Source organism: Mobula birostris, chromosome 6 (assembly GCF_030028105.1).
Source record: "Mobula birostris isolate sMobBir1 chromosome 6, sMobBir1.hap1, whole genome shotgun sequence".
NCBI classification, from domain to species: domain Eukaryota; kingdom Metazoa; phylum Chordata; class Chondrichthyes; order Myliobatiformes; family Myliobatidae; genus Mobula; species Mobula birostris.
Window position 1 is genome coordinate 101,739,666 of NC_092375.1, and position 23,197 is coordinate 101,762,862.

The 23,197-nt window shown below is 42.9% G+C and overlaps 1 protein-coding gene across 2 annotated transcripts in view; it reads left to right on the forward strand.

Annotated features, from left to right (window-relative positions):
* pdia5 (protein disulfide isomerase family A, member 5) overlaps window positions 1–18,747 on the forward strand; it is a 219,476-nt gene extending 200,729 nt beyond the window's left edge. For both annotated transcript variants that reach the window (XM_072260943.1, XM_072260944.1), the window contains 2 exons: window positions 7,163–7,297; window positions 18,044–18,747. In XM_072260943.1, the coding sequence (XP_072117044.1) occupies window positions 7,163–7,297; window positions 18,044–18,115 (207 nt within the window). In that variant the 3' untranslated portion in view covers window positions 18,116–18,747. The remainder of the gene's footprint in view (window positions 1–7,162; window positions 7,298–18,043) is intronic.
* Window positions 18,748–23,197: the final 4,450 nt, after the last annotated feature.

Here is a 23,197-nt window from a genome sequence, read left to right on the forward strand (position 1 = left end):
AGGTACAGTCAACGTTTCGGGCCGAGACCCTTCGTCAGGACTAACTGAAGGAAGAGCTAGTAAGAGATTTGAAAGCGGGAGGGAAGGGGGAGTTCCGAAATGATAGGAGAAGACAGGAAGGGGAGAGATGGAGCCAAGAGCTGGACAGGTGATTGGCAAAAGGGATATGAGAGGATCATGGGATGGGAGTCCCAGGGATAAGGAAAAGGGGGAGGGGGAGGAAAAACCCAGAGGATTGGCAAGGGGTATAGTTAGAGGGGCAGAGGGAGAAAAAGGAGAGAGAGAGAAAGAATGTGTGTATATAAATAAATAACAGATGGGGTACGAGGGGGAGGTGGGACATTAGCGGAAGTTAGAGAAGTCAATGTTCATGCCATCAGGTTGGAGGCTACCCAGACGGAATATAAAGTGTTGTTCCCCCAACCTGAGTGTGGCTTCATCTTTACAGTAGAGGAGGCCGTGGATAGACATATCAGAATGGGAATGGGATGTGGAATTAAAATGTGTGGCCACTGGGAGATCCTGTTTTCTCTGGTGGACAGAGCGTAGGTGTTCAGCAAAACGATCTCCCAGTCTGCTTCGGGTCTCGCCAATATATAGAAGGCCACATTGGGAGCACCGGATGCAGTATATCACCCCAGGCAACTCACAGGTGAAGTGTCGCCTCACCTGGAAGGACTGTCTAGTGCCCTGAATGGTGGTAAGGGAGGAAATGTAAGGGCATGTGTAGCACTTGTTTATATACACACATTCTTTCTCTCTCTCTCTCTCTCTCCTTTTTCTCCCTCTGTCCCTCTGACTATACCCCTTGCCCATCCTCTGGGTTTCCCCCCCTCCCCCTTTTCTTTCTCCCTAGGCCTCCTGTCCCATGATCCTCTCATATCCCTTTTGCCAATCACCTGTCCAGCTCTTGGCTCCATCCCTCCCCCTCCCCCTCCCACTTTCAAATCTCTTACTAGTTCTTCTTTCAGTTAGTCCTGACGAAGGGTCTCAGCCCAAAACGTCGACTGTACCTCTTCCTAGAGATGCTGCCTGGCCTGCTGCATTCACCAGCAACTTTGATGTGTGCCACTTATGTCTAAATCTTTTTCTTCTTTCAGATTCAGATTTATTTATCACACATACATCAAAATATACAGTGAAATATGTTGTTTCTATCATTTTTCCTCACTCATCACCCTTTGACTTTATATGTGCTCTTATATTAATCCAAATAAACCTTTATTGCCTTTAATCCTGACAATCTTAGAAGCATGAAAAGTGAGGTAAAGAAGATTTGGTGATAATCCATGTGACCCAATAGCACATCACAAAACATTAGTCAGTCAAGCATGTACGATCTTTCAATCAAATGATGGCTGCTTTTAATGCCATTTGTACACTTATGCTTCCATAAATCTCTATAATCTTGTCCAAAAGTAATCTTTAAATCCATTCTGAAATTGCTAGTTGAAAATTCTGCCCACTTTTTTGAACCAATTCCAGAATTCCACTACACTTTTTATGAAAAAAATCATAACAACCTGCTTCTAATTTTAAAGTTATTGTCCATTGACCAGAGGGAATAGTTTTTAATTTATCCTGTCTAATCTTTCAGTCCGCTCTATGAGAGATCACCTTCTGTACCTGAAGATATACACACCTGGTCAATGCAACCTTTTACTCCTTTCAAACGCTATGCTGAAGTTACCTTATCAATGAGTTACTGAACTTCCAATACTAAACAGCCAAACTGAGCACTACACAAGTAGAAACTGACATATTGACTTCTGCTACTCCACAACCTTGCTTTGCAGAGTATATATTAATCAGCAACTTGCGTTAATGAAAAGAAACATGCCCATTTCTAATGCTGTTCATGCAGGAGGACTTGCAAACATTGCAAAAAAATCAATTAGCTTTATGCTGCTTTGTTCGCTTTCCTTCTTTTCCCAAATGACTGTCAATAACAATTCCATTAAGCCCATTCCTTTTTGCCAATAAACCAGTTATGTGAACAGGATTTTGTACTCATAAAGGATCTAAGTCACTTCAGGCTGCTTAAATGTGATGTCAGACTCCCTTTGATCGATCAGCACTTTAGGAATGTCCCACTAGCTACCCTAAGCTGAATTAGCTGATCTGAGAACAAGAGAAGAGTTCCAAGTTTTCCTGCTACAGCTTCTTACTTTGTCATCAGCCGGATTTTCCTAGCACTCAGATATAGTCAGAACACTATAAGGTCTATGTGTTCAATTCAAACGCAAAACCCCTTTCTATTTTTGTTTTGAAATATCAAGAGCCATGAGGTAATGTTACAACAAACCCTGGTTAGACCACACTTGGAACATTCTGTTCTATTCTGGTCACCTCATTATAGGAAGAATATTTCTTTCATCCATGTGCCTATCTAAGAGTCACTTAAATGTCTTTAGTGTATCTACCTCTACCACCACCCCTGACAGCGCATTCCACGCAAGTACCACTCTCGGTGTAGAAATCCTACCTCTGACATCCCACCTATACTTTCCTCTAATCATCTTAAAAATATGCCCTTCATGTTATCTCTTTTGACCCCGGGGAAAAGTCTCTGGCTGTCCACTTGATCTTTGCCTCTTATCGTTTTGTACACCTCTATCAAGTACCTCTCATCCTCCTAATTCTCTCAATAAGGCGTGCTCTCCAAACCAGGCAACATCCTGGTAAATCTCCTCTACACCCTCTCTAAAGCTTCCACGTCTTTCCTATAACGAGGTGACCAGAGCTGAACACAGCATAGAAGTAAAAGCTTCTATAGATATGTAAAGAGAAAAAAAGTTAATGAAAGTAAATGTACAGGCCTCAACAGAAGATTTTATAATAATGAGCAGGCAAATTATAATTTGGTTCTGTATTAACAAAGGAACATGCAAGTAATCTAGAAATGTTGTGGAACACTGGATTAGAGAGAGGGAGGAACTAAATAACATTGGTATATGTAGGGAAATGCTGATCACGAAGCTGAAGGGCCAAATAGCCTGCTAGTGCTTGTATTTTCTATATTTCTTTCCAGGATTATGGGGAAGGAGAAATAAATATTGTCAGGATAAAATAATCATCAAATAGCTACCTGTCTGATTTAAAATGATTAATCTTAACATGTCATAGTCTCTTTACCTGAGATTATTTTGCTGCCCTGTGCATTTTGCACGGTTACTGGAGGCAAGTGCCTAGACATTTAATTGGTTGTCAGGTAGGTTTTAGTAATATTTGAATCTCTACCGCCTGCTGATTTATTGTTTTTAAGTTGCAGTGAACTGTAGTTTAATATGCTTGGTGCACACAGATTAAATGACATGGCATCTTCCACAGCAAATTATTTTTTAATCAATCACAGCATCAAATTCCATGTCAAGACATAGTGTGAACATGACAATATCCAGTCGTGTCATGTGAAGTTAAGATAGCAGCATTAAAATAATGAAAATAATGGCAGCATGCATTAAAATTTAATGATTAACTTTATCTTCACATGCACATCAATACACAGGGAAATGCATCATTTATAGCCAAAGATGTGCTGGGGGCAGCCCACAAATGTCACCATGTTTCCAGCAGCAACATAGCATGCTGACAACTTACTGACCCTGACCCACTTGGAATGTGGGAGGAAATCCATGTGGTCATGGGAAAAATATATGTAATGCCCTGGGTAAGATTTCTACTGCTCTACTGTGAGGTATTTTATTTTAGTAGTCTTCTGTAAAGCAGTGTATCCTGCGAGTAAGGTTGTTTTGGTTTCAGCTAAAGGTAAGGAGCCATGTTGTCCAATTTAGGAATGTTGTATCAGCCAATCAGGACTGTCTGGGTACATGTTGTAACTTTCTTCCCAGTGGGATGCAAGAGAAGGTTCTAGAGAGCTAGGCAGAAGATTTCTGAAGGATAGTAGGCTTGTTTGGGAGCTTATGGCTGGAGGTGCAGAGAGAAGAGCACTAGAAAAGACGCCTGGGAGGATCCCATCCGTAGGGGAGACCCTAATGCAAGGACTGCTTTGTGACACAAAAGATTCCAAGAAAGGAAGGTCTAACTGTGCTTGATGATGGAGATTCAGCGCCGTGAGTAAAACGATATGCCCAGCTACTACAGAAACGAGCTCCAACATTTATGTGCACATTTAGACTTGTTTAACTGTGATTGGCCCTTGTTTTTCTTTTCCTGTTAACTGTTTGATGAAGTTGAAAATTTAGTAAATATATTTTCTTTATAATTTGATGCTGGTGTATGATCTGTCATTTCTTGTGTGTCAGCAGTATTTACACAGCATTCGCTACAATCACTGATACTAAATTTTGGAACATCGCAGCTTTTCTGTTGGTTGAACTCAAAATTATACCGACCCTAGACATGTATTGTTTATGAAAGGCAGCCTTCTCACTGCTGAGTTACATAGCTGTTAGCAGAGTTAGCTTTCAAGCCACATTTGTATATGAGCCCCGGTGAGTGGGTTATATATACAAATGCCTTATTGGTGGGAATTGAAGCCCGATCTGACCACTGACACTGTAAAACATTATACTAACCTCTACACTACCATGTTGCCCTGATGGCCAAAGGAGAAATCCTCTCTCACTCTTCCCATTTCTCTCATGCACGTTCTTCATCAATATCACAGAAATTATATGCTGTTGTACCAGTGTATTGTTACGCAAATTCAGCAACTTGTTCTCACTTATTCCCCCCATCAGTGATGAAAAAAAAAACTACCTTCTGTTGTCATATGAGAGAAGAGAAACCTTGCATTAGAGCTGTGCCGTGCAAATTGATCGTTTAGTTCCTCTACCATTCCCCAAGTTCCTTCTTCCTTTCAATAAAAACCAGGACTAGTCCCTGATTTAATTTAATGATCTGGCATTATTTGCTATCTGCAACAGAGTCTCATATTTTAGAAGCCTTTTCTGGTGTCAAATTGTGTTCTTTGACATCACTTTTGAAAAGTTTGGACCCGAATTCTGGGCCATGTAGCCTATTGGTAGATCCTCCAAGCACAGTGAATTTCTGGAGAGATGCAAGAATCTGGAATTTGCAGTAACAAGCAATCTGCTGGGGAACTCAGGGGATTGAGCAGCATATGTGGAAGAAAAGGAATTGTCCTGAATAGGATTTCGTAGAAAATCAAAATGAGAAGTAATTTCTATCCACCTTTCCACTTCCCCTCCCGGTTGGAATCATGAATCATATCACCTCTTAATCTTTTAAATTCTATGGAAGAATGCTCTAGTTTATGTTATCTGTCCTCATAGTTTAACATCAGAGACCCAGTAAATGTCTGCATTCTGATAAATCTATGCTCAATTTCTTCCAAGGCTAAAAGATCCTTTAAAAGGTGTGATGCCCAGATCCAAACAGTATCCATAGCCAAGCTTTGTAAAATAATACACACAAATTGCTGGAGGTACCCTTACCCCCACCTTATTCTGGCTTCTTCCTCCTTCCTTTGCAGTTCTGATGGAGGCCCTCAGAATGTGTGGCGACCCAGGACATCCTTGGGTGTGCTAATTGTTAACATGAACAACACAATTCACTGCATATTTTGATGTACAGCACATATGATAAATGAATCTGAATCCAAAAAATGTCGATGGTTTATTCCCCTCCATAGATGCTGCCTGATCTGCTGAGTTCCTCCAGCATTTTGTGTGTTATTCCCTTTAATAATACATGTATGAGATACATGTAATACACGTGCATTATCATGAATTCTTTTAACTAAGTATTGAATTAAAAAGTTGATGTTATCCCAGCTTTGTTTATGAGTCCAAACAATAGCATTTTAGTTGCCGTCAACTCTTTCCAGCGCCCCTTTCACTTTGCATCTTTCTATAACAGAGCAGAATTAATGCACATTTTTCCTCTTACATTTAACTTTGAAGATGGAAAGGTGGCTCCTTTTCAAACTGCGGTGACACAGTAGTGTAAGGTATTACAGTACCAGATCATATTATGTTGGCTCTGCAAGCATGGTGACACTGGTACGCTTTGTTGTTGACGCATTTCACTGCCAGAATTAAGAAGTGGGGGGAAGGGAAGGAGTACAAGCTAGCAGGTGATAGGTGAGACCAGGTGATGGGGAAGGTGGGTGGGATGAAGTGAGAAGCTGGGAGGAGATAAAGGGCTGAAGAAGATGGAGTCTGATAGGAGAGGACACTGGACCAGGGGAGAAAGGGAAGGAGTTCAAAGTTACAATTGGATAAAGTACAAACATGAAAATAAAAAACAAAATGATGTTTGTTTAAAGCAAGGTTTAAGATGGTACTGGTGAAGCACAGTGATGACTTACTGGCAGCAAACAAACCTACTACTTTATTAATCACAATTTTTCTGGAAAAACAATCTCTGCTATCAATAGCTTCCCTTTTGAACCGTCTGCAGAACCTGACATTTTTGTGGTGTGAATTGAAGTCTTGAAGGTACAGGATGTTTGTGGCATGGCATGTAAGGGGCAAATCAAAGTGATGGGGCCTGGGCCTGAGTGAGAAACGAGCCAATGTATGGCCATTACTGGAGTGGAATTGGAGCCAATTCAAAGCGGCAAATCCAAGAGCAAAGAGTGTGCCGTTGTTTGACCGGTTTAGGTGCCAAGCCATATTGGAAAGGACAAGTATGGGCCATATCGAAGTGGTAGAGCTCAGGCCCAAGAGAGATGCAACAAAGTTTGGTTGATTTAAATGCCGTGCCGGATTGAAAAGATCAGGATGTTAGGGTCAGAGGTGAGGGACAGGACTGCTCTGTGAGATTTGCTCATCTCTGTATTGAACTGAGGCTGTGGCCTGCAACCAATAGGCTCCTGGATCGGCCGTGACTGGGTCACTTCCATAAATTTTAGTTCTGAATGTTATTTGCTTATTTATTGTTTGCACGATTTGTTCTCTTTTTTTGCACACTGGGTGTTTGATGGCTCATCTTGTTTATGGGTTATGTTGGGTTTCTGTATTTTGTGGATTCCCATGAGGAGACAAATCTCAAGGTTGTATATAGTATGCTTTCTTTGATAATAAATGTACTTTACTTTGAACTTAAATAAATAGGTTTTGAACTGGCACTTAAAAATGTCGTCTGAGTTTGCATCCCTTTTAGTTTTAGGCATTGAATTCCACAGTTTAGGAACATAGATATTTTATCCTTACTTTATTACTTTATCCTGCAGGTTGCCTTTGCTGCAGTAGACTGCACGAAAGGAACAAATCATGAGCTATGCAAGCAGGAAGGAGTGGAAGGCTACCCTATGGTCAGTTATTACAACTACGGCAAGTTCATGGAGAGGTACAGTGAGGAACGATCGGTAAGTGCGGCTGCTGAATAATTCTGTGCTTTGGAGTGTTTGAGTCCTCTTGGGACTCAGAGTGTCCATGAGATGATGTACTGATGGTGCTTCTCAGAAATATCAGCCCTCTGTGCAAGTGGGAGGTCCATTGTGTTTCAAGGCATGCGTCAATCACAGGATAATTCAGTGTAAGCTGGAAAAGTTCACAGCTGCTGGGGGCTTCCTGTTGGACTCAAGATTGATGTGTCAACACTCTAATAAAGTGTCAGCTGTATCTCAGTGAAGAGTGTGGGTTCAAGCCCCACATCTGGTACTTGAGCTCAGATTCCAGTCTGACACTCTAGTGCTATTACTGAGGGAGCATTGTGTTCTTAGTGGTGTCATCTTTAAACCCTCCAGGTGTGCATTCAGATATTTTAAATGAACTGCAATGATTTTCCTGATGTCCTGGCTAAAATTTGCCTCAAAAAACACCATTATCACATTCACACAAGGCATTCCGCAGATGCTGGAAATCCAGAAGGACAAACACAAAATGCTGGAGGAATTGTCCCACCCTTTTCTCTTTTTCCATTCTCCATTCTGGCTATCCTTTCACCCCTTCCCTTCTCACTTGTCCATCACCTCTGTCTGGCGCCCCTCCTCCTTCCATTTCTTCCATGGTTCACTCACTCTCCTATCAGATTTCTTTTTCTTTGGCCCTTTGCTGCTTCCACCTATCACCCCCCAGCTTCGTACTTCATTGCCCTTCTTCCACCCATGTTCACCTTACCTGGTCTCACCTATCACCTGCTAGCTTGTACTCCTCTCCTCCCCCCCCCCCCACCTTCTTATTCTGGCTTCTTCCCCCTTCCTTTCCACTCCCAATAAAGTGTCTCAACCTAAAACATTGGCTCTTTATTCCCCTCCATAGATGCTGCCTGACTGCTGAGTTCCTCCAGCATTTCTAGCATCTGCAGAATTGCTTGTGTTCATGCATTTGGATAGGTTGCTTTCTATGGTTCTTCAATAACAATTGGTGAGCGTTAAATGTAGGAACATAAATATTAAGATCAAAAGTCAGTAGTCTGATCCTTCTGGCTTGTGGTGCTTTCAGACAAGATCATGACTGCAAAAAATAAATCCAAAATACTCTGCTGATATGTGAACACCAAAAGGGTGGTAAGAGCAGAGATAATGCCATTCATGGACCAAAATTAAATCTCTTGGAAACAAAAGACTGTGCTGAGGATCAAAAGGTGTTCTTAAGAGAGTGTTGCCAGGGCTCAAGGACCTGAATTACAGGGAGAGGTTGGGTAGGCTAGTCTGTATCCCTCAGTGCATAGAAGACTGGGGAATGACCTTATGTAAGTATAAAAATCGTGAGGGGCATAGAAACGTTCAACACACTCTGTATATGTGCTGAAGACAGCCACAAGTGATTAGGGTTTAAGCCCAAAGTGTCAGCGTTCTTTTCCCTCCACAGATGCTGATTTCCTCCAGCTTTAGAAACCGTTAGATTAGAGTGTAAACTGGATATTTTTCTCATAGTTTTAACTTTTCATACGCTTTTTCTACATTTTTACGGTACTGAATCTGGCTGTTTCATATGTTATTCTCACAGCTGGAATGTCTTGTTATTTCCAGATTCAAGATTGTTCAATGTCATTTCCTGTACACTAGTGCTAAGGAGACAAAATAATTGTTACTCTGGATCCAATGCAGCACAAAGAAACACAATAAGATAAAGAATGATTTTTTTTAAAAAAACAATAAATATAAATGCATAAAATGGTTTATATAAATTGATTGGTATGTGCATAAAACGATACTAGGCACAGGACAGTCTAAAGGTGACTGGCAGGAAATGATAAAATACTGGTGGTTGAGTGTGTGGAGGGGAGGGGACGTTGATCAGCCTTATTGCTTAGGGAAAGTAACTGTGTTTGAGTCTGGTTGGTCCTGGCATGGATTCTACATCTGACCTAGTACAGTCTGAACTAGATTTTAGTATTGGCCCACATGACTTCTTATCTCTTTTTCTTATTTCTTTTATTCTTCGTTCTTATTAAGCTTAATAAACAGCCATATCCAACAAGACCATCAATCAGAAGGGCAGAATGAGGCCATTTGGCCCATTCAGTCTCCTCTGCTATTCCATCATAGCTGTTTTATTATCCCTCTCACCTACATTCTTCTGCCTTCCCTCCATAACCTTTGACACTTCATTCTTAACTTCCAAAGAACTTTTACATCACAAAATCACCAGATCCAACAAAATGAAACAAGTTTCAAGTTGCAGGTAAAGGGAATGATAGAACAAAAGGGAATATCTGTGATGATGCCTTCTCACTCTTTCATCAGGCAGAAGATTTTTTAAAAATCTGAAAGCGCATACCACCAGGCTGAAGGACAGCTTCTATCCCTCTGTTTTAAGACTATTGATGGACTCTTTGACATCACCTCCTATGGCTTTGCACTTTATTGTTGGAGATGAGGGGAAGACCAAGAGGAATTGAGTTAGACAAGTGGTGCTGTTAAAGAGGGTAGTAAATGGATGTGTGGAGGAGAAGAACAAAAGAGATGAACAAATACCAGAGGAGAGAAATAAAACTGAAGGAAGGAAATGTTAGGCGCAAGACTGGGATAGTCTCTCTCAGGTCCCACCACCAGCTCCCGGAGACTCCATCTTCCTCTCACACCACTACCTCTGAACACTCCAAACCTCCCTTCTCCTCAGATACTACCAACCCCCTACCCCTCCAATTCCAACTTTCATCTGTGCCAGGTCTTCACCATTCCCTCTAACTTTCCCCTCTCTGAAGCAGAATTTTCTGTCCTCAGTAAGGGCTTCACCTTTGTCCCCCTGTGCCCACACCTCAGCGAGTTCTGCACCCGCCAGGATGCGAGTTGTTCTTTCCTCCGTCTCCGTGCCTACTTCTTTGGCAAGGATTCTCCACCCCGCACCATTGACCTCTTCTTCCATCTTCAACCCTCCTCCTCTTCCTGAACACCCCGCGCTGGTCTTCTGCCTGCTCTGGACCTTTTCATTGCCAAATGCCAATGGGACATCGTCTCAATCTCGACACTCCTCTCTCCAATTCCATCCTCACCCTTCCAAAGGCTCAGCTCTCCACTCCGCATCAATCCTAACTTCACCATTAAGCCCTCATATAAGGGGGATGCTATAGAAGTCTGGTATACTGACCTCTACTTGCTGAGGCCCAGCGCCAACTCTCAGACATCTCCTCATACTTACTCCTTGAACAGGACCCCACTAAGGAACACCAGGCCATTGTCTTCCACACCACCACCAACCTAATTAACTCTGGGTATATCCCATCCATTGCCACCAACCTCATAGTCCCCACACCCCACACCTCCCATTTCTACTCCTACCAAAGGTCCACAAACCTGATTGTCCAGGTAGACCCACTGAACTCATCTATATGCCTCGGCTATGTTTTAACCCCCCTCCCCCCCCCCAGTTCAGTTCCTTCCTACCTACATCCATGACATTTCACACACCCTGGATCTCTTCAATGATTTCAAGTTCCCTGGCCCACATCAGCATAGTTTTACTATGGATATCCAGTCCCTATACACCTCCATTCCTCGCCAGGATGGCCTCAAAGCTCTTTGTTTCTTTCTAGACACCAGACCCAATCAGCTGCCCTCCACCATCACTCTCCTTCGTCTAGCAGAACATCCTTACTCTTAATAATTTCTCCTTTGGCTCCTCTCACTTTCTACAAACAAACGGTGTAGCCATGGGCACTCCCACGGGTCCCAGCTATGTCTGCTTGTTTGTCGGCTGCGTGGAACAGTCTGTGTTTCACGCCTACACTGGTGGCCATCCCGCACTTTTCCTGTGCTGCATCAACGACTGCATCGGTGCTGCTTCCTGTACCTATGAGGAACTTGTTGACCTCATCCACTTTGCCTCCAACTTCCATCCTGCCCTCAAATTTATCTGGTCCATTTCCGACGCCTCAATCTCATTGTCTCTATCTCTGCAGACAGCTTATTCACTGATGTCTATTATAAACCTACTGACTCTCACAGCTACTTGGACTATACCTCCTCCCAACCTGTCACTTGTAAAAACGCCATCTCTTCTCTCAATTCCTCTGTCTCCGCTGCATCTGCTCTCTCAGGATGAGGCTTTTCATTTCAGAATGAAGGAGATATTCTCCTTTAAAGAAAGGGCCTTCCCTTCCATCACTATCAACACTGCCCTCAACCACATCTCGTCTAATTCACGCACGTCTGCTCTCACTCTATCCTCCTGCCACCCCACCAGGGACTGGGTTCTTCTTGCCCTCACCTACCATGCCACCAGCCTCCGTGTCCAGCACATAATTCTCCACAACTTTCAGCATCTCTATTGGGATTGCACCACCAAGCACATCTTTCCCTACCCCCACTTTCTACTTTACACAGGGATCACTCCCTACATAACTCCCTTGCTGAATCGTCCCTTCCCACTGATCTCCCACCTGGCATTTATCCTTGTAAGCAGAACAAGTGCTACACCTGCCCCTATAACTCCTCTCTCACTACTATACAGGGCCCTAAACAGTCCTTCCAGGTGAGGCGACACTTCACCTGTGAGTCTATTGGGGTCATAAACTGTATACGGTTCTCCTGGTGTGGCCTCCTGTATATCGGTGAGACCTGACATAGATTGGGAGTCTGCTTCGCCAAGCACCCACCAGAAAAAGCGGGATCTGCCAGTGGTCACCCATTTTAATTCCACTTCCCATTCCCATTCAAATATGCCAATCATGGCCTCCTTGACTGTCACGATCAGGCCACATTCAGGTTGGAGGAATAAAACCTGATATTCCGTCTGGGTGGTCTCCAACCTGATGGCTTGAACATCTGTTTCTCAAACTTCTCGTAATGGCCCCCTCTCCTTCACTATTCCCTATCCCCTTTTCCCTCTCTGACCTTGCCCGCCCACTGCCTGCCTCTGGTGCTCTGGTTCCTGGTTTCTTTCTTCCATGGTCTTCTGTCCTCTCCTAGATTCCCCCTTCTCCAGCCCTGTATCTTTTTCACCAATCAACTTCTCAGTTCTTTACTTCTCCCCTCCCCCTCCCGGATTCACCTATCACCTTGTGTTTCTCCCTCCCCTACCCCCTCACTCCCCACCTTTTGACTCTTCTCCTCATCTTTTTTCCTCCAGTCCTACAGAAGGGTCTCAATCCAAAACGTCAACTGTACTCCTTTCTATAGATGCTGAGTTCCTTCAGCATTGTGTGTGTATTGACTGGAATGGTTGAAGTCACTACCTGAAATTGAAGTCACTGTTACATTCAGAAAACTTTCATGAAGAGTTGCTGGTTCCCAAACTTGCAAGATTTGTTGGAATGGTGTAGGATGCAAATGCAGAGAGTGAAAGTATAACTGGGAATGAATGTGAAAGGCAACCGAAGACCAGCATCAGCCTTGCACACAGAAAGGCTCTGCAGAATAGGCACCCAATCCTAGTCGAGGACGTATTCAAAAACTGGTGCTTCCAGAAAGCAGCATTGATGACAAAGGACCCTCACCATCTTGGGTACACCCTCTTGTCATTACTACCGTCAGGGAGGAGGTACAGGAGCCTGAAGGACACATTCAATGTTTTAGCAACTGCTTCTTCCCTTCCACCATCAGATTTCTGAATGGTTCATGAACAGTCACTCACAATTTCGCTCTCTTTCTGCACTGCAAAATTATTTTTAAATTTTTTATTGTAACTTATAATAATTTTTTAATGTATTACACAGTACTGCTGCCGCAAAGCAATAGATTTCACAAGTATCAGTCAAACAAACTGCCAGTAGAAGTGGTGGATGCTGGTTCCATTTCAACATTTAAGAGAAGTTTGGATGAGTGCATGGATATGAGGGTGTGCAGGGCTATGGTCCAGGTGCAGGTCAATGGGACTAGGCCAAATAACAGCTTGGCACGGAATAGACAGTCTGATGCTGTTGTGATGCTCTATGATAATAAATCTGATTCTGAATGAGATGCACCACATTGCAATCAACACTTCACCTGGAAGAAACATTCGGTGCCCAGGATAGTGCAGAGGAGGCATATGAGCAGGTGCTTTATCCCTGCAGCTGCTACAGTGAGAGGGGGCCGTGAGTTGATATAGATGGAAAAGTGAACCAGACCATCCAGGGAGGACCGGTCCTGAGAGGGTTGGGAGGAGATGATGCATCTCACCTTATTGTTATATTGAGGAGATTATAAACAGGATCAGAATGTGTTACAATAGAGAATCAGGACATGAAGCCCAATCCCCTGAGGCAGCTCTCTAAAAGTGTGCATCAAATCCCACACAAGGTCATTACACTTAAATAAATAGGCACATTTTTGTAAAAACTACTTTTTCATAAAGTGCTCATTTATTTCAACTTTTTAAAATACAAATGTAAATACTGCTTGTTTCTCAGCTTCTAGTTGAACACTGTTTCTCTTTAAGAAGATTAAAAGTCTCCTTTCATCTTATCAAAATGATCTCAATTTTATCCTTTCATTTCACAAAGTGAGGTCAAATTTTGTCCAGTGAGGCATGGTGGTGTAGGGTTAGCTTAACAACATTACTGTGCTAATGACACAGGTTCAATTCCCACAAATCTCTTACTAGCTCTTCTGTCAGTTAGTCCTAACAAAGGGTCTTGGCCTGAAACGTTGATTGTACCTCTTCCTAGAGATGCTGCCTGGCCAGCTGCATTCACCAGCAACTTTTATGTGTGTTGCTTGAAATTTCAGCATCTGCAGATTTCCTCATGTTTCAATTCCCACTGCCGTTTCTAAAGAACTTTCACGTTCTCCCGTGACGGCGTTGGTTTCCTCCGGGTGCTCTGGTTTCCTCCCACAGTCCAAAGACGTAAGGATTAGTAGGTTAATTAGTCACATGGTTGTAATAGGGTAACATTGGGCTGGAAGGGCCTATTACCGTGCTGTATCACTAAATAAAAAATACTGAGTAATGAAAATAGGTTCAAGTTTATTGCCATTCAACCATATACATGTCTACCGCCGAACAAAACATGTTTCTCTGGACCAAGGTGCTCAACACAGTACATGCAGCTCACACACAATACAGCAAGTGATAATACTGCACCACAAATAAATTAACAAACTGTAAGGTGCATTTAGGACACAAGTCAAAAGGTAAACAGTATATACTTTTGATGTTTCATACGTTATGAGACCTGAGTGGTGGCAGGGAGTTCAATATCTCACAGCCTGGGAGAAGAGGCTGTTTCCCATCCTAACAGTCTTTATCCTAATGCTACAGTACCTCTGCCTGATGGTAGGGGTCAAAGAGATTGTTGGATGGATGGGAGGGATCATTGACAATACTAAGGGCCCTACATATGCAGCGCTCCTGACAGATATCTCAGATCCTGATGATCCTCTCAGCGGATAGTTTTTTCTTATTGAACTCACCAAAACTGAAATTGAAATTTTATCCAAATTTCTACAAAATTAGGACACTAAATAAATCTTCTCTACACAGTTGCACTGGTAGAAAAGGAATGCACTTTGCTCAGATCTTCTTGTGCATCCCTACTGCGTTCTCTCTCTGTTTCTGGCATCTCGGGAATCTGGAAAAGAGCTGTAGAAAATTCAGAATTCTATTTCTACTGCTGTCTTTACATTCTCCCTGTGACTGTGTGAGTTTCCTCTGGGTGCTCCGGTTTCCCCCCACATTCTACTGATTTGGATGAGTGAGTTATGGACATGTGGGCTGCTCCAGTACAGTCTGCAGACTGTTGATTGTTGATGCAAACAACGCATTTCACTGCAAGCTTTGATGTACATGTGACAAATGAAACTTTATCTTTAATAAGGAAGTAAGAACAAATCTGTGTGTAGAATCCCCGAAGGGGTGGGGGAGCACCCATGCTGATCTTATAACAAAATACTACAAAATACCACATAATAACTCTCAGCTATATCAGAATCAGAATTAGGTTTATTCTCGCTGACGTATATCATGAAGTTTGTTAATTTGTGGCAGCAATACATAAAATATACTACAAATTACAATAAGAAATATGAAAAGATAAATAGTGCAAAAATAGGTCAAAAATAGTGAGCTGGGTTCATGGACCATTCAGACACCTAATGGTTGTTCCTAAAACGTGGAGAAAAATATACCAGTGTTCAGGCAGTTTTGGGCTCAAAGTGTCAACTATTCATTCTTCTCCATCGATGTTGTTTGGCATGCTGAGTTCCTCCAGCATTTTCTGTGTGTTATTCTGGATTTCCAGCATCTGAAGAATATCTTGTGTTTCAGAAAATTACCAGTTGATGCTGTGGATTAGGCACTGAGCGTGAATCCAGAAAAACCTGCCAGCTGCAGAGTTTCCTTAAAGAAACTAAATGTGCTGTATCCAAATCCTTGTAAACCCTCTTCAGCCTCTTATGATTCTGTACATTGGAGCCTTCATACCAGGTGGTGATGCAGTACTCTAAATACTCTCCATGGTACATCTGTATTGCAAAAGTTTTGGTGACATACCAAATCTCCACAAACTCCTAATGAAGTATGGCCACTGGTGTGCCTTCATCATGATTGAATCAATATGTGGCCCTGGGATAGGTACTATAAGATCATAAGACATAGGAGCAGAATTAGGTCATTCAGCCGATTGAGTCTGCTTCACCGTAACCTTTGATGCCCTGACCAATCAGGAAACTATCAATTTTTGCTTTAAATATACCTTCGGACTTGGCCTCCACAGTTGTCTGTGGCAGAGCATTCCACAGATTCACTGTTCTCTGGCTAAAAAAAATTCCTGCTTACCTCTGTTCTAAAAGGTCACCCTCAATTTTGAGGCTGTGCCCTCTGGACAACCAGCCATAGGAAACCTCCTCCTCACAGCTACCTTATCTAATGCTTTCATCATTTGGTAGGTTTCAATGAGATCCCTCCCCCCCACATCCTTCTAAATTCCAGTGAGTACAGCCCCAGAGCTGCCAAACACTCCTCATATGTTAATCCCTTCCCCCTTCATTCCCAAAATCATCCTCATGAACCTCCTCTGGACTCTCTCCAATGACAACACATCCTTTCTGAGATATGGGGCCCAAAACTGTTGACAAAACTCCAACTATGACCTGACTTATAAAGCCTCAACATTATCTAATTGTTTTTAATTCTATTCTCCTTGAAATGAATTGTCAACATTGCATTTGCCTTCTTTACCACAGACTCAACCTTCTGAGTCTTGCACAAGGATCCCTTAGTCCCTTTGCAACTCTGATGTTTGAACCTTCTCCCCATTTAGATAATAGTCCGTACTATCGTTCCTTTTACCAAAATACATTATCATACATTTCCCAACACTATATTCCATCTACCACTTTTTTGCCCATTCTTCCAATTTATCTAAGTCATTCTGCTATTGCATTCTCAGCATGACCTACCCCTCCACCTAACTTTGCATCATCAGCAAACTTTACCACGAAGCCACAGAGGAACTTGAAGTTGTTCTCCCTTTCCACCACTGACCCCTTCATGAGAACTGGTGCATGTTCTCCTAACTTTCCCTCCCTGAAGTCCACAATCAATTCCTTGGTTTTCCTTGGATTCTAAAAGACATCCCTTTAGATAGGAGGAATTTCTTTAGCCAGAAGGTGGTGAATCTGTGCAATTTATCACCACTGATGGTAGTAGAGGCCGAGTCATTGAGTATATTTAAAGTGCAAGTTGATAGGTTCTTCATTAGTAAATATGTCAAAGATTATGGGGAGAAAGCAGGAGAATGAAGTTGAGAGAGATAATAAATCAACCATGGGGAAAGCTGGATGGGCTGAATAGCCTGTTTCTGCTCCTATATCTTATGGTCTTGCTGACATTGAGTGTAAAATTGTTGTTGTGACACTACTCGACCAGCTGATCTTTTTCTCTCCTACCACTTCCTTCTGCATTCAATCCTGCTACATCACTGCAGGTGATCACAGAAAAACAAAAACCTCTTGGAAAGATGAGATGAACATTTCACTTGTATGGTCTTTGTAGGAATTTAGCATCAATAGCAAGTCTCTGTCAATACTTAAAGATTAAAGATCAGCTTTATTTGTCATGTACATCAAAACAGAGAGTGAAATCATTGAAATGTTTGTGTCAACAACCAACATAGTCCAAGGAGATGTTGAGGGCAGCCTACAACCGTTAGCTTCCAGCATCAACATTGCATACCCACAACACTAACCCATGCCTTTGGAATGTGGGAGGAAACCAGAGCACCCAGAGGAAACCCACGTGGTCACGGGGAGTACATACAGGCAGTGGCAGAATTGAAGCTGGGGCACTAGCCACTACAATGTGAATGTAAGCAGGCTTTTTCCACTGAGGCTAGGGGAGAAAAAAACCAGAGGACATGGGTTAAGGTTGAAGGGGGAAAAGTTTAAAAGGAACATTAGCGGGGGCTTCTTCACACAGAGAGTGGTGGGAATGTGGAATGAGCTGCCAGATGAAGTGGTAAATGCGGGCTCACTTTTAATATTTAAGAAAAACTTGTACGTGGATGAGAGGTGTATGGAGGGATATGGTCCAGGTACGGGTCAGTGGGACTAGGCAGAAAAATGGTTCAGCACAGCCAAGAAGGGCCAATAGGCCTGTTTCTGTGCTGTAATGTTCTATGGTTCGACACTACTGTGCTGCCCTTCAGTGTACTGAAGCGTTCACAACAAAGTCTGTCAGCAATTACAGAAGTATTTAAATGAAAATATTCACTGCTCCTTCAATGTGTTCTTATTTCTTTATTTCAGGAAGACGGATTTATCAGTTACATCAGACGAATGAAGGGACAAGACTACGTGAAGGCAAGGGAGGAGTTGTAACCTTGCATACCTCACTTGTCACTGCACTGCGACAAAACCCTGTTTCCATCACTACTGTACTGAATCTTCACACTTTCCAAGGACTAAGGGGTTTTGAAAAATAAAGAGTAAACAATTTATATAAAAATAATTATAACAGTGGATCACTTGCAGCTCCTTTAAAAAAAGGACAGCATAGTGTTACAAGAAAAGTCTAATTAGAATTTGAATGTCACCTTATCCACCCTTGTGTCCAAGTACAAAGTTTGTAACTAGTGACCAACTGGTATAATTTAACCTGTGCCAATATTTCCAGACTTTCACCCCTGCTGTCTGCAATATCCCAGTTATGGGATCATTTTTCAAAGGATTCAAAATGGGGTTCAATAAATGCAGGAGAAAGCCATTCCTTCAGACAGTTTGAAGACACGCGTGTGCACAATGTGGAGCCAGGCTGAAGCATCCATCTGCCTTATTTACCTGACTGGACTGAGCCATTCTTGCATACCAACAGAGAAACGTTACAGTTGGACTGCATCAGTCAAGCTCTAGCTCGTGTTCTATGCAAATGTTTTGTAGCTGCAGATTTTCTACAATAAGGTCCATAAATTTGGATCAGGTTGCCTGAGATTGCTGGGTTTTTATTTAGAGGGTGGGGGTAATGGTTGTGGGGCGGGGCGGGGTGGGGTGCTGAATCAGAAGCGGTTTCAAGTTTTAATCAAACTGCTCAGGGATGATGGAAGTAAGGTCCAAATGCAGCAAGTTAGATGTGATTCAGTTTGAATTCCATGATTACACGTGATGTCAGGATTACTTGCTACAGATTTGGTAAGTAGAAAGTTAAACAAAATGGATAAGTTATCTGTATGATTTCAAGCCTTGGATATTAGTCCATGAATGACCAACTATTTTTGGATTGCATGTTCAAATATGGAAAATTTAACCTATTGAAGAAATCTAATAAAGTGATTTTTTTGTGTTTTACTTGCGCTCATTTTATAAATTCCATTGCTGTCCAAGATTTCATGGATTATATATCTGATTATCATCACAAGTTTAAAAAGGCAAAGAACTCCAAACACAAGGTTTTATCTTATGTTACTTTTCCTTCTTGGTTGACATCGATTAACTATTAGGGATATTAGTTATGTTCAAGTCTCTTAAAATTTCCAACTTTCTCTGTACACATCCTCTGCTTGAGTCAATGTATTACCTTCTGTTTCATTCCATTGTTTCTCAAGTAAATGATTCCAGGTTTGAATGGCTTGTCATATAAAGAACGTTTGATGGCTCTGGGCCTGTATTCACTAGAATTCAGAAGAATGAGGGGTGACCAGAAAGAAGTGCCAGATGAGTATAGTGTAGGGAAGTGTATGCATGCACTTTGGTAGAAGGAATAAAGATGTAGCCTATTAAAAATGAATCTAGTGCTTTCCTGGAGTATGTGACTAAGGCCCAAGATGGCACCATTTACAGCAGCCGTGTTGTGTACTCCAAATTAGCATTATAATTTTCTGCTTTTCTCTCTACTTCTTTCTGCACTTCTCTTCCAAGAGCCGAAAGTCACATCAGGTATGATTGATTGACTCTTTTGAACATTGGAAAGATGGCATTCAATAATAACATATGCCTTTCTGCCACTGGAACCCTCCTGCTCGCACGAACCACGGCAGGTTCATTCACTACACCAGAATTACCGAGGAAGCATCATCGGAGGCGAGGAAGAAGAGCGGCATTTTAGTTAGGTTAAGACGGCATACAAACCGGCCACCGGTCTCTACCATACTCCTGGCTAACATACAGTCCTTGCACAACAAGCTGTGTGAGCTGACAGCTAGAATCTCCTACCAATGGGAAACAAAGCACTGTAACATGCTTTACCAAAACCTGGTTGTCAGAGGAAATACCAGACCAAGCCATCGAAGCCCGTTGGGTTCTCTGTGTTCTGAGCGGACCTGTCGGGGAAAAGTAAAGGTGGGCGAGTATGTTTTGTGGTGAACAATGCTTAGTGCAGCCCAGGTAGCGCGCACACCCTCAAATCCTTTTGCTCCCCTGATCTGAAGTACCTTATGCTGCTATGTTGACCTTTCTGGCTGCCTAGAAAATTCACATCAGTTATTACAGCTGTGTACATCCCATCAGAGGCTGATATCAACTGGGCCCTCAATGAACTTTACGAAACCACATAGCCAGAAGCTGCTTTCATCATCGCTGGAGACTTTGACCAAGCGACGCTGACCAGAGCTTACTCACAGTTCTGCCAACACATCGAGGTGAGCACACGGAGAGGAAGCATACTCTACCACTGTTACTCTCCCTTCCACAACACCTACAAAACACTTCGCTTCCCTCCTTTTGGAAAGTCTGACCATTCCTCCATCTTGTTCCTACAGGCAGAAATTGAAACAAGAAGTGGCCATAGAAAAAATGATTCACTGCTGGTCCAACCAATCAGACTCAATATTACAAGACTGCTTTGATAGTGTCGCCTGGAGGTATTTTGAGCTGAGAACATCTCCAAATATTTGGAGGTGGTCACAAGCTTCATTCAGAAGTGCACTGAAGACATTATTCCCCAAAAATCTGTCCAGGTCTACCCAAACCAGAAGCCTTGGATAAATAGTTCAGTGCGTGTTACTCTCAGTACGAGGGATAAAGCCTTCGCCAACAGGAGCTCAACAGATGCCATTGTCATTTACGTAGAGCCATCAAGGTGGCAAAACTACAACACAGGGACAAAATGTAGTCACAGCTCTGCGGCAATGACACAGATTGGCAAGAACTACACACCGTCACGGACTTCAAGAGGAAACACAGCAGTACAGCTAATATTGCCGCCTCTCTCCTGGATGAGCTAAATATTCTTTATGCTCAATTCAAGGTTGATGGGACTGAGCCTCCAAGGAGAGCTGCCGACAAGACCTGCTCCTCGGTCATCTCTGAGACTGAGGTACATAGAGCATTCCAATGCGTCAACAGCCATGAGGCTGTGGGGCTGGATGGTATCCCAGGGTGTGTCCTCAAAGTGTGTGCTAAACAGTTGGCTGGTTTGTTAATGGATATTTTTAATCTTTCCCTCTCCCCATGTGTAGTGCCTCCTGTTTCAAATCCTCCTTCGTTGTTCCTGTACATAAGAAAACAAGGTAGCATGCCTGAACGATTGGTGTCCTGTCGCACTCACCTCAATTATAAGCAAATGCTTTGAGAGGCTGGTTAAAGACTACATCTGCAGCATGCTACCACCCACACTGGACCCCCTACAATAGCCTACTGATGGAACTGGTCAACCGATGACGCCATAGCCACAACACCAAACACTGTCCTCACTCACCTGGAGAAGGGGGATGTTTATGTGAGAATGCTGTTCTTGGACTACAGTTCAGCATTCAACACCATAATTCTCTCCAAACTTGACAGGAAGTTCAGCCACCTCAGCCTGCACCCATTTTGTGCCACACACAGCTCCAATATGTTGATCAAATTCACAGATGACACAACTTTGATCGGCCTTATTTGTAGCGGTGATGCAACAGCCTACAGAGGAGAGGTTAATACCCTGATACAGCGGTGCCAAGATAACAACCTCAATGTCCAAAAAACAAAAGAGCTGATCGTGGATTACAGGAGGAACGGAGATCAACATCAATGGGACTGCAGTTGACAGGGTGAGCAGTTTCAAGTTCCTCGGTATACACATCACCGAAGATCTCTCCTGGACTGTATACACTGGCTTTGTGGCAAAAAAGCACAACAGCATCTCTTTCACCTCAAGCGACTGAAGAAGTTCGGCATGGGTCACCAAATCTCAGGACCTTCTACAGGGGCACCACAGAGCATACTGACTGGCTGTATCACTGCCTAGTACGGGAACTGCACCAACCTTGATGACTGGGCACTGCAGAGAGTGGTACGGATAGCCCAGCGCATCTGTGGATGTGAACTTCCCTCCACTGAGGACATTTACAGCAGTAGGTGTATAAAGAAGGCCTGGAAGATCATCAGGTTCACCAGTCACACCAACCATAAACTGTTTCAGCTTCTTCCGTCTGGCAAATGATATCACAGCATTAAAACCAGGATGGACAGGCTAAGGAACAGCTTCTTTATACAAGCCATTGGACATAAATTCACATGGCTGTACATTGCGACGCAGTCATAACGCAAATATTTTTACGCCCTCACATTGTGAGCTGGATGTAAGATTTAAATAAATTCTAATTTTAAAATCAAGTGGGTACAGATATCGATTATAAGTCAGTCATAGTCGTAGTCATACTTTATTGATCCTGGGGAAAATTGGTTTTCGTTACAGTTGCACCATAAATAATAAATAGTAATAAAACCATAAATAGTTAAATAGTAATATGTAAATTATGTCAGGAAATAAGTCCAGGACCAGCCTATTGGCTCGGGGTGTCTGGCCCTCCAAGGGAGGAGTTGTAAAGTTTGATGGCCACAGGCAGGAATGACCTCCTATGACGCTCTGAGTTGCATCTCGGTGGAATGAGTCTCTGGCTGAATGTACTCCTGTGCCCAACCAGTACGTTATGTAGTGGATGGGAGACATTGTCCAAGATGGCATGCAACTTGGACAGCATCCTCTTTTCAGACACCACCGTCAGAGAACCCAGTTCCATCCCCACAACATCACTGGCCTTACAAATGAGTTTGTTGATTCTGCTGGTGTCTGCTACCCTCAGCCTGCTGCCCCAGCACACAACAGCAAACATGATAGCACTGGCCACCACAAACTGGTAGAGCATCCTCAGCATCGTCCAGCGGATGTTAAAGGACCTCAGTCTCCTCAGGAAATAGAGACGGCTCTGACCCTTCTTGTAGACAGCCTCAGTGTTCTTTGACCAGTCCAGTTTATTGTCAATTCGTATCTCCAGGTATTTGTAACCCTCCACCATGTCCACACTGACCCCCTGGATGGAAACGGGGGTCACCGGTACCTTAGCTCTCCTCAGGTCTACCACCAGCTCCTTAGTCTTTTTCACATTAAGCTGCAGATAATTCTGCTCACAGCATGTGACAAAGTTTCCTACCGTAGCCCCGTACTCAGCCTCGTCTCCCTTGCTGATGCATCCAACTATGGCAGAG